General features: G+C 39.4%; 1 protein-coding gene across 1 annotated transcript; it reads left to right on the top strand.

Moving 5' to 3' along the window:
• Positions 1–215: 215 nt before the first annotated feature.
• LOC108173855 (uncharacterized) lies at positions 216–10169 on the top strand. The gene is made up of 2 exons (XM_070820312.1): positions 216–423; positions 9250–10169. The coding sequence occupies exons 1-2, from the start codon at positions 216–218 to the stop codon at positions 10167–10169; spliced, it is 1128 nt and encodes a 375-aa protein (XP_070676413.1).
• The last annotated feature ends 2232 nt before the right edge of the window (positions 10170–12401 follow it).

Here is a 12401-nt window from a genome sequence, read left to right as displayed (position 1 = left end):
GGTTTATCGTATAGCGTATAACTCGATCCATCCATGTGTTGACCGATAAGTTAAACCTCCTCCTCTATGGGATCGACCGGTGTCCTATATACATATATGTTGTAGCTAATTGCAAGAAGCATTTTGCAGCTGCAGTTAACCAAATCCAAAAGAGCTCGAGCGACCTAAACCCTCATAACCCTAAACGCGGGCCGTAGATACATAGAAATAGTACCATGAATTCGAATTCTATACCGAATGGCGCAAGCTTAAGGGGTGGTAGCAGGAGGAGAGTTCCCGGGATACCTTTGATCAACGGAGGACGGAAGGATGACAGAGATCACGATCAAGATCTTATTCTGTTCCAGGAGTTGCAAAAGCGCGAAAATGAACGCAAAATCGTCAGCCTCCTCCAACCTGTTTCTGACGAGTTTGAGCCAAATGGTACGTACGGTACTGCTGCATATTATTAGCATATATATATATATATATATATATATATATATATATATATATTAACTCATAATAATTATCATAATACATATTGAGTTTTAGGAGTTAAAAGATATACTTTCAGAATTATATATGAATATTTCATATATCCTTCATTCGTTTCTTAATTTGATTCATGTACTATGGCTAGCCATAGCTAGCCCTTTGATTCATTTGCTATAGCTAGTCCTAGCTCTGGTACATTTGTTTTGTTGGTGATAAAATTTACTTTGAGAAAAAAAAAAATTGCACGCAGGAAACTATCAGCTTTACAGAATTGAGTCTGCCAAAAAGGGATTTGAAATTTTTGCCCAAAATGACAAGAACGACTATGATTGGTAGGCCTTCTTTATTGATCCCATTTTTTACTGATCCATTAATTTGATGTCAAACTAAATTTAATTTTAATTACTAGTTTTGTTTATGTTTCTAGCTTCTTATAGAGAGAGATGCGACATAAAATAAATAAATCAAAGCTAGAAAAAGGGTGATCAATCCTAAGTTTTTAAGTTTTAATTACTGAACAAATTATGAGTTTTTAATTATAAAATTGTCTAGTTGTTGACTAATAGTAGCTAATATAAATTTGCTCGTCTTATGTACATCAATCAAGGTTGAAAACACCACCTGCAACTCCTCTTTTTCCATCTCTTGAAATGGACACAAATGGCCCTGAATTAGTTGTTCAAGGGGAAATACCAATCCTTCAACCTCTTTCGCGGGTATGTAAATGTTAGTCACTAGCTACTAATATTTACAAGAGATCATTTTTTTTTTAATTTCATAAAATTCATACAATCTGTTTTTTTTTTATCAATGTTCATGAAGTTCATATATCGAAATGATTAATTGTGTTTTATAACCGAAAAAAATTAATACTTTTTAGTAAGCTATTAAGATTATAAATTTTTGTAATTTCTTAGGGCTCATTTGAATGTACTTTTAAAATAATTGAAAGCGTTTTTAGAAGAAAAAGAAATTTAGGTTCCAAAAGCATTCTCAGTGCTTTGTGCAAGAAACATCAGTTATATGCTTCTTCCAAAAAGTATTTAAGTGTTTTTCCAGGATTTACTTACATATTTACTAAAGATTGATTTTAAAAATATTTTCACAAAAAGTGTTTTCAGTTATTTTAAAAGTACATCCAAACAAGTTCTTAGTCAGTCAAAAGTGAGACCTAATTTCGTTAAGAGACAATTACAACAACAACAACAACAAAGTCTTTTCCCACTAAGTGGGGTCGGCTATATGAATCCTAGAACGCCATTGCGCTCGGTTTTGTGTCATGTCCTCCGTTAGATCCAAGTACTCAAGTCTTTTCTTAGGGTCTCTTCCAAAGTTTTCCTAGGTCTTCCTCTACCCCTTCGGCCCTGAACCTCTGTCCCGTAGTCACATTTTCGAACCATAGCGTCAGTAGGCCTTCTTTGCACATGTCCAAACCACCGGAACCGATTTTCTCTCATATTTCCTTCAATTTTGGCTACTCCTACTTTACGTCGGATATCCTCATTCCCAATCTTATCCTTTCTCGTGTGCCCATACATCCCACGAAGCATCCTCATCTCCGCTACACCCATTTTGTGTACGTGTTGATGCTTTACCGCCCAACATTCTGTGCCATACAACATCGCTGGCCTTATTGCCGTCCTATAAAATTTTCCCTTGAGCTTCAGTGGCCTACGATGGTCACACAACACACCGGATGCACTCTTACACTTCATCCATCCAGCTTGTATTCTATGGTTGAGATCTCCATCTAATTCTCCGTTCTCTTGCAAGATAGATCCTAGGTAGCGAAAACGGTCACTTTTTGTGATCTTCACTAGATTGCTCCGGTCATTAGTGTGGATAAGTATATAAATGGATAGAGATATGAAAGCAAACACAAGATGTACGTGGTTCACCCAGATTGGCTACGTCCACGGAATAGAGGAGTTCTCATTAATTGTGAAGGGTTTACACAAGTACATAGGTTCAAGCTCTCCTTTAGTGAGTACAAGTGAATGATTCAGTACAATGACATTAGGAAATATTGTGGAAGAATGATCTCGTAACCACGAAACTTCTAAGTACCGGAGTGTGGTATCGTCTTGACTTGCCTTATCTGTCTCATAGGTAGATGTGGCATCTTCTCTGGAAGTACTCTTCCTCCATCCAGGGGTGGTATCTGTAACTGGTGGAGATGCACAAGGTAATGTATCAATTTCACTTGAAGCTTACTTGTAGTTTCAGGCTTGGTCAAGCGCGATACAAACCATGTAGTAGGAGTCCCCCAAGTCGCCGAGCTAGGGGATCTGCTGAAAGAGGTGACAGACAAGGTAAGCAATCAGAGCTCCGGCTGATTGTTCACATTCTCCCTATCTTGCAGGCAGCATGAAGGATAAAGAGAAGAAAAATGAGAAGAGATGATATGGGATACTTTTGCTTTTGAAGAAGTAACTTTCCACAGGCTTATTCTTGAACTGGGCTGGAGGGTTTTCTGGTTTCCTCCAGAGTATAAGGCCGACTGAAGAATTTGAGGGTCAAAACAAGTCCATCAAATCTAGAGTACGTTCGACCCTGCTGATATGGGATACTTTTGCTTTTGACAGAGTAGTAGATGTATCGGCACGTGTGCTGTTACGCTTGTCTCCACATGCTTCCTTGTATCCTTCTCACTTGCCCTATCTGTTCCTCAGGCAGATGCGGTATCTTCCCTGGAAGCATAAGATGTTGAAGATGAGTACTCGAGAGCAATGCCAGGTAAGTAATCAGGTAAGGGGTTCCAGGCAGTCCGTTCCTGGCTAGACGCTTGATTCCAAGTGCTGACTGATTGCTCTCTTTCTCCTTGTCTTGCAAGTAAGAACAAGGTCAAAGGAAAAGACAGGGAAAAAGCATGATATGGGATACTCTTGCTTTTAACCCTGATGATATGAGATATTCTTGCTCTAGTATAGCTTGTTTACAGAGGTATTATCGGGGGGAAAGAAAGCTGAATATTTCGAAAGGCTTCGTTGGGAGTGCCCTCTCAGATAAGAGGAAGGGTTGAGCATTTTTGCAGGTCTGCCTGTCCGTTAGGGATGGAGGTCAACATATATAGGAGTCTCCCTAACATCAAGTAATAATGTTATTCCTTTACCTTGTTTGGTCATAGCACGGTAGTGGGGGCTGCCAGCTTCACATGTTTTAACTCTGTCAGAGCACTTTGAAAAAGTGGTCTGTGGTATCTGGAAAGCTGATGTTGCGTGTGAAGATTACAGACAAGCTTTATCCAAGGAGATCCAGCTCTTGAAGTTGGGAAAGTGGTGCCTCTTCGGTTTTCAAACAAGCAATCCTGTCGGGGATCTGGCTCTCGAGATTCGGAGAACGATGCCTCTTCGATTTTTGAGAAAACAATCCTGCTGGGGGTCTGGCTCTCGAGATTCGGAGAGCGGTGTCTCTTCGATTTTTGAGAAAGTAATCATGTTGGGAGTCTGGCTCTCGAGATTCGGAGGGCGATGCCTCTTCGATTTTGGAGCAAGCAATCTTGTTGGGAGTGTTTTCTCGAATGTGAGTAAAGGTTGGGCATGTTTGCTAGTCTACCTTGCCACGAAGCACAGAGGTTGACACACAGGGACTTTCCAATTATCCAGCAGTGGTACTGTTCCTTTACCCTCTCTTCGATTTTTGAGAAAGTAATCATGTTGGGAGTCTGGCTCTCGAGATTCGGATGGCAGTGCCTCTTCGATTTTGGAGCAAGCAATCTTGTTGGGAGTGTTTTCTCGAATGTGAGTAAAGGTTGGGCATGTTTGCTAGTCTACCTTGCCACGAAGCACAGAGGTTGACACACAAGGACTTTCCAATTATCCCGCAGTGGTACTGTTCCTTTACCCTCTCTTCGATTTTTGAGAAAGTAATCATGTTAGGAGTCTGGCTCTCGAGATTCGGAGGGCGGTGCCTCTTCGATTTTGGAGCAAGCAATCTTGTTGGGAGTGTTTTCTCGAATGTGAGTAAAGGTTGGGCATGTTTGCTAGTCTACCTTGCCACGAAGCACAGAGGTTGACACACAAGGACTTTCCAATTATCCAACAGTGGTACTGTTCCTTTACCCTTGTGGGTAATAATATGGTAGCTAGACCTTCAAAATTTATGTGTCTAAACTTTGTTAGTGTTGTTTCTTTGCTATTCTTTTACCCTTCTTGGTCAGAGAGATGTAGTGGGAGCTGCAAGCTTCACGTGTCTCAACTTTGTCAGAGAACTTTGGCAAAGTTATCTGTGGTACCCATGAGCTACTGTTGCGTGTGGGAAATGGGTGATTGAACAGTACGATTCATGTGCTTTCTACTTCGCCAGAAATCTTCGACAGAATGCCCATAATTTCCGCAAAGCTGAGTGTGCGTGTGACAGGTGCTGACAAGGCTGGAAAAGTAGGTGCCTCTTCGATTTCTGAGATCGGCCCTCATGGTCTCTGAGCAGCCCAGCTTTTGAGAAAGCAAGCTTCTTCGATTTCTGAGATCGGCCTTCGTGGTCTTTGAGCAGCCCAGCTTTTGAGAAAGCAAACGCCTCTTCGATTTCTGAGATCGACCCTCGTGGTCTCTGAGCAGCCCAGATTTTGAGAAAGCAAACACCTCTTCAATTTCTGAGCAGGCGCCTCTTCGATTTCTGAAGCTTCGTCGAGTGCAGATTTTTATAAGGGCTGACATTAAGTTCCAAAGCACACTTGAATATCCACCAGTAGAAGCTCCATTCTTGCACTTCTAAGATCTTGATTTGTCCGACCTCTTCTCTTTTTAACACCTTTGAAAATGTCTGGCCCCTCCGACCGTCGTTTTGACTTGAACCTTGTTGAAGAGGTAGCCCCGCCTTCTCCAGACATAATATGGCGCCCATCATTCGTCTCCCCTACTGGTCCTCTTACCGTTGGGGATTCCGTGATGAAGAATGATATGACCGTTGCAGTAGTGGCCAGGAACCTTCTCACTCCCAAAGATAACAGACTACTTTCCAAACGGTCTGATGAGTTGGCTGTTAAGGATTCTCTGGCTCTCAGTGTTCAGTGTGCAGGTTCTGTGTCTAATATGGCCCAACGCCTATTTGCTCAAACCCGCCAAGTTGAATCATTGGCGGCTGAAGTGATGAGTCTCAAACAGGAGATTAGAGGGCTCAAGCATGAGAATAAACAGTTGCACCGGCTCGCACATGACTATGCTACAAACATGAAGATAAAGCTTGACCAGATGAAGGAATCTGATGGTCAGGTTTTACTTGATCATCAGAGATTTGTGGGTTTGTTCCAAAGGCATTTATTGCCTTCGTCTTCTGGGGCTGTACCGCGTAATGAAGCTCCAAATGATCAACCTCTGATGCCTCCTCCTTCTAGGGTTCTGTCCAGTACTGAGGCTCCGAATGATCCCCCTCCGGTGCCTTCTCTTTCTGGGGCTCTACCGACTGCTGAGACTTCTCTTAAGCAACCTTTGTGAAGGCTCCCTCTTGTTTGTTTATTTTGACTCAAGTATATGTACATATTTGTAACTTATCGGGGATATCAATAAATAAGCTTTCCTTCATTTCAACGTATTGTGTTAAATACACCAAAGCCTTCTTCGCTAAGTTCTTTGAATTTTCTTTTGTTGAAACTTGTATGTTGAAGTTTGTATGTTGAAGCTTTGTGAGTGGAGCATGTAGGTTGAGGTAGTGTTCCCTTAATTTCCCAAGTGAGGAAAACTTCTCGGTTGGAGACTTGGAAAATCCAAGTCACTGAGTGGGATCGGCTATATGAATCTTAGAACGCCATTGTGTTCTGTCATGTGTCATGTCCTCCGTTAGATCCAAGTACTCTAAGTCTTTTCTTAGGGTCTCTTCCAAAGTTTTCCTAGGTCTTCCTCTACCTCTTTGGCCCTAAACCTCTGTCCCATAGTCGCATCTTCTAATCGGAGCGTCAGTAGGCCTTCTTTGCACATGTCCAAACCACCGTAACCGATTTTCTCTCATATTTCCTTCAATTTCGGCTACTCCTACTTTACCCCGGATATCCTCATTCCTAATCTTATCCTTTCTCGTGTGCCCACACATCCAACGAAGCATCCTCATCTCCGCTACACCCATTTTGTGTACGTGTTGATGCTTCACTGCCCAACATTCTGTGCCATACAGCATTGCCGGCCTTATTGCCGTCCTATAAAATTTTCCCTTGAGCTTCAGTGGCATACGGCGGTCACACAACACGCCGGATGCACTCTTCCACTTCATCCATCCAGCTTGTATTCTATGGTTGAGATCTCCATATAATTCTCCGTTCTTTTGCAAGATAGATCCTAGGTAACGAAAACGGTCGCTCTTTGGTATTTCTTGATCTCCGATCCTCACCCCTAACTCGTTTTGGCCTCCATTTGCACTGAACTTGCACTCCATATATTCTGTCTTTGATCGGCTTAGGCGAAGACCTTTAGATTCCAACACTTCTCTCCAAAGGTTAAGCTTTGCATTTACCCCTTCCTGAGTTTCATCTATCAACACTATATCGTCTGCGAAAAGCATACACCAAGGGATATCATCTTGAATATGTCCTGTTAACTTATCCATTACCAACGCAAAAAGATAAGGACTTAAGGATGAGCCTTGATGTAATCCTACAGTTATGGGAAAGCTTTCGGTTTGTCCTTCATGAGTTCTTACGGCAGTCTTTGCTCCTTCATACATATCCTGTATAGCTTGGATATATGCTACTCGTACTCCTTTCTTCTCTAAAATCCTCCAAAGAATGTCTCTTGGGACCATATCATACGTTTTTTCCAAATCTATAAAGACCATGTGTAAATCATTTTTCCCATCTCTATATCTTTCCATCAATCTTCGTAAGAGATAGATTGCCTCCATGGTTGAACGCCCTGGCATGAACCCGAATTGGTTGTCCGAAACCCGTGTCTCTTGCCTCAATCTATGCTCAATGACTCTCTCCCAGAGCTTCATTGTATGACTCATTAGCTTAATACCCCTATAGTTCATGCAATTTTGTATGTCGCCCTTATTCTTGTAGATAGGCACCAAAGTGCTCGTTTGCCACTCATTTGGCATCTTCTTCGTTTTCAAAATCCTATTGAAAATGTCAGTGAGCCATGTTATACCTGTCTCTCCCAAAACTTTCCACACTTCGATTGGTATATCGTATGGGCCTACTGCTTTTCTATGCTTCATCTTCTTCAAAGCTACAACCACTTCTTCCTTCCGGATTCTACGATAAAAAGAGTAGTTTCTACACTCTTCTGAGTTACTCAACTCCCCTAAAGAAGCACTCATTTCATGTCCTTCATTGAAAAGATTATGAAAATAACCTTTCCATCTGTCTTTAACCGCGTTCTCTGTAGCAAGAACATTTCCATCCTCATCCTTGATGCACCTCACTTGGTTTAGGTCCCTTGTCTTCTTTTCCCTTGCTCTAGCTAGTTTATAGATATCCAACTCTCCTTCTTTGGTATCTAGTCGCTTATACATATCGTCATAAACCGCTAACTTAGCTTCTCTCACAGCTTTCTTCGCCTCTTGCTTCGCTTTTCTATACCTTTCACCATTTTCATCGGTCCTATCCTTGTATAAGGCTTTACAACATTCCTTCTTAGCCTTCACCTTTGTTTGTACCTCCTCATTCCACCACCAAGATTCCTTTTGGTGTGGGGCAAAGCCCTTGGACTCTCCTAATACCTCTTTTGCTACTTTTCGGATACAACTAGCCATGGAATCCCACATTTGGTTAGCTTCCCCCTCTCTATCCCACACACACTGGGTGATTACTTTCTCTTTGAAAATGGCTTGTTTTTCTTCTTTTAGATTCCACCATCTAGTCCTTGGGCACTTCCAAGTCTTGTTCTTTTTTCTCACTCTTTTGATATGTACATCCATCACCAACAAGCGATGTTGATTAGCCACGCTCTCTCCTGGTATAACTTTGCAATCCTTACAAGTTATACGATCCCCTTTCCTCATTAGAAGAAAATCTATTTGTGTTTTTGACGACCCACTCTTGTAGGTGATCACATGTTCTTCTCTCTTCTTAAAGAAGGTGTTGGATAAGAAGAGATCATATGCCATTGCAAAATCCAAGATAGCTTCCCCTTCCTCGTTTCTCTCCCCAAAACCATGGCCACCATGAAAACCTCCATAGTTGCCTGTCTCCCTGCCCACGTGTCCATTTAAATCTCCCCCTATAAATAACTTCTCCGTCTGAGCAATTCCTTGCACCAAGTCTCCAAGGTCTTCCCAAAATTTCTCCTTCGAACTCGTATCCAACCCTACTTGAGGTGCGTACGCACTAATCACATTGATAAGTTCTTGTCCTATTACAATCTTGATTGCCATGATTCTATCTCCTACCCTCTTGACATCTACAACATCTTGTGTCAAGGTCTTGTCCACGATGATGCCAACACCGTTTCTCGTTCTATTTGTGCCCGAATACCATAGTTTAAACCCTGAGTTTTCTAGATCCTTTGCCTTAAAAGATTAAAAAAAAAAAAAAGACCACATCAATAATGTGGTTCATTTTCCTTTAAGCAAGAATCAAATTTAAGACTTCTCACTTACGAGTGAAGAAAAATATTATTAGACCATAGTACTAAGTGACATAGGTAATTGGCTAAAACACGAACGTAATTGGCTAAAAGAACTAATGCTCCACATTAAGGCAAATCCAAATATAACGTATTTATAATTCTAGAGAAAAAGCTCCGACTTGATCATAATTTAGAGATCCTTCGCATGCGGCGTGCCATAGTAACTAATGGAAGGAATTACTAGTAAACAAACATGGATGAAACCAGTTTGCAGGTGGCAATTGCAACACAGAGGCAGTTGAACCAAGAAATGGGAGGCCCAAATCTCCAAAACCAAAACCGAAAATCCCGGTGAGAAGAAGTGTCACCCCGAGTCAAAGACGAAGCAGCTGCAGCAGCACAGGCACAAGTGTATTATCCAAGGCCCAAACAAAAAACAGAACGACACCAGTCGCAGTTGATCCTCGCTTGAACCAGAAACCAGCAACGAATATTAATATTATTAGGCCATCAGCATCCGTTGACACAAGAGCAAAAAGATCAGCAAATTATAACGTGGTCGGTGAAACATCAGCTCCAGTAGATTTCTTATCCTCCTCGGACATGGCAATGGGATTGGGAGGAGTGTTGAAGATGGACTATTCGAAAATAAAGCCAACGGGGTCAGCAACAACAACAACTACTACTACTAGTAGAGGTGTCTCTGCTGCCTCCACTGATCATCTAATTGTAGATGGATTTTCTAACGAGAAACCGGCTAATGTGAGGACAGAACAACGCTCGACTTCTGCTACACGAGGAGGACGAGGTAGAACTAGTACGACCCCGACTCACCTGATCCAGTCCAAAGCTGCTGCACCAGCAACTGCTTCAAAACCAATAAGGAGGCAGTCATGCTCACCAAGCATCTATAGCGGTCGGAAAGTACTGGAAGGCACGATCCAGGTTCAGGACATTACTTCTATGAAAATTCACAGCAGCTTGAATAATACTCCAATTTTAAAAGGAAGAATTCAAACAGGAAACAATGGAACCCAAGTTCTGGGAAGCAGAATGGTGCAGAGAGTGATGAATGCTAGAAACGAAGTTGCTCATCATGAAGAAATAAAAGATCATAAAAAACCAAATCCGCGGTTTCTGATTAATATTAATCAAAACTCTGGTTTTGGAAGAATGCACGGTACTCATGCCTAGCTAAGACTACGTACAATGGGCGATGGACATACCTCCAAGATCTTCTCAAACATGCATGTATATGGAACGTACTTATATATGCTGCTTAACTTTTTCATGTTTTCGATTTCATATCTTAGTAATTTGTATCCTAAAAATCAGAATGGTTTATATATCTCCCGTTCAACCATAAATAGTTTTACTGCTAATTAAATGATGATGATGTAGTTCTCGAGGCTCTCATTTAGTTATCGAGCCTCCCGTTCAACCAGTAAATAATTTTAGGGGTTTTTTAACTTTAATCATTCAAGAATATTGAAATTTAAAATAAACTTAGTGTTAGATTACTTATTGATTATAATCCATTGATGCGTCCTTAAATCAAAATAATTAATGTGCATTTTATTTAATGTCTCTCATTAAATATTTAAGTTTATTAATATACAAATTTTAATTTTTTTTTTTACCAAAAAACAGTTTTTTAATTTATTAATTTTATTTAACATTCTTCAAACTTGAAAGACTCAATTAATGTACTTAAATGTGTGTACCGAAATATATACACCTAAATGTATTATATTAAATTAATGTACTTAAATTTATGTACCAAAATGTTAGTAAAAAAATGTATTATATTGAATTAATGTACCTAAATGTTTGTATCGAAATGCATGTACCAAAATGTGTGTACCAAAATTTATACACCGAAATCTATTATAATGAATTTAATGTACCTAAATGAAGAAGACAAAGTACATCGAAATATATTGTATAACAAAAATTAGTTTATCTAAATCTTTACAATAAAATATATTAGGATAAATGAAATGAAAATTATAATTATAATGAAATAAAATTAATACATTAAAAATTAGGAAGAAAGAGAGAAACAATTAAAAAATCAAAATAGAATTAATAAAATGAGGTTATTATTTTGATCTTACTCATGGTTTTAATCTAAAAGTCATCTTTGCCAAGGATTAAAATGAAGTTTTCTAATAATGTTACTACCAATATCACTCAGATTAATCTTATCGTAGATTAAGCTATCAACTTAAATGATCCTTATTACACCGAAAAACAATAATTCTATGAAGTGATTAAATTAAAAAAAAACTCGGGTGAAACCTTCCGTCTTTTCCCTTACCTTCACTCTCTCCCCTTCCACTCTCCATCTCTCTGGATTGTTCACTCCCTTCTCTCCTTTAAGTTTTTCGTTTTTTCTTTTTCACCTATGAAAAAGAGAGAGGGACCTGTTTCAAGTTTTTCACCATTGTCGGACAACTATTTCTGAAACACACAATCTAATTTTTTTTTTTTTTGGTTTATAACTAACTAAGTTTGAATATTACTGATAAAAGTTTGGATAAAACTGGTTTTATCCAATTGGATTTGCTGGGTTTAGATATTTGATGAGGAGACTAGGTTTTGCATATGGAAGGGATTCAACATGACGTGAAACCCTTTTTTTTTATCAACTAGTATTTTGTTTTCGTGTAACAAAAATTATTTAAATTGATAGTTTAATCTACAGTAAGATTAAAATGAGAACTCATATATAAAAAGACCTCACAGGTCCTCAAAGTGAAGACATTAGGATAGCAGCTTGTAAATGGTAAGAGGAGAAAGAGGGCATTAAATTGTTAATTATTAGGGTAGGGGTGGGCAAAACAATTGAAGAACCAAGAAATCGAATCGAATCGAGGAAGAAGAACCAGAGTTGACCAAAGCAAGCAAAAACCAAACGAATACCAAACCGACTTGATTCGATTTCGGTTTTGATTTTTAATTGGGGATTCTAAAAACCGGTTTTGACTGAACCGAATCAATATAAATATAAATACATGTGTATTATATTTTTGGATTAAGTACCTAAAACTCCCCAACCTTTTAGTGTCATTCTAAATTGGTCTCAACCTTTTTAGACATTCTAAACATGTACCCAACAGTCTCAACCTATTAAAAATGTCACATCTGTTAAGCCCCAGTTAATTTTTCAAACATATATTATATGCAAAATCCACCAATTGGATATATCATGGACAATATTAATAGTAGTTGCCTCAAAATCTAAATTTAAACATAGATTATATATTCTTGAACCCAATGATTAAACATGTATTGAATTGAATGAAAATGGACCCAAATTGAAATACTTCAGGAGGGCAATCTCGGAACATATAAGAAGGTTAAGAATTCTAATAGGGTTTCACGAAGTTTGTTTCTACTCATGCGATTTCCTCATTTGCCAAT

The sequence above is a fragment of the Malus domestica genome, chromosome 04 (assembly GCF_042453785.1).
Source record: "Malus domestica chromosome 04, GDT2T_hap1".
Lineage (NCBI taxonomy): Eukaryota > Viridiplantae > Streptophyta > Magnoliopsida > Rosales > Rosaceae > Malus > Malus domestica.
The sequence above is the reverse complement of the archived record's forward strand: the minus strand, read 5'-3'. Positions and strand labels throughout refer to the sequence as shown.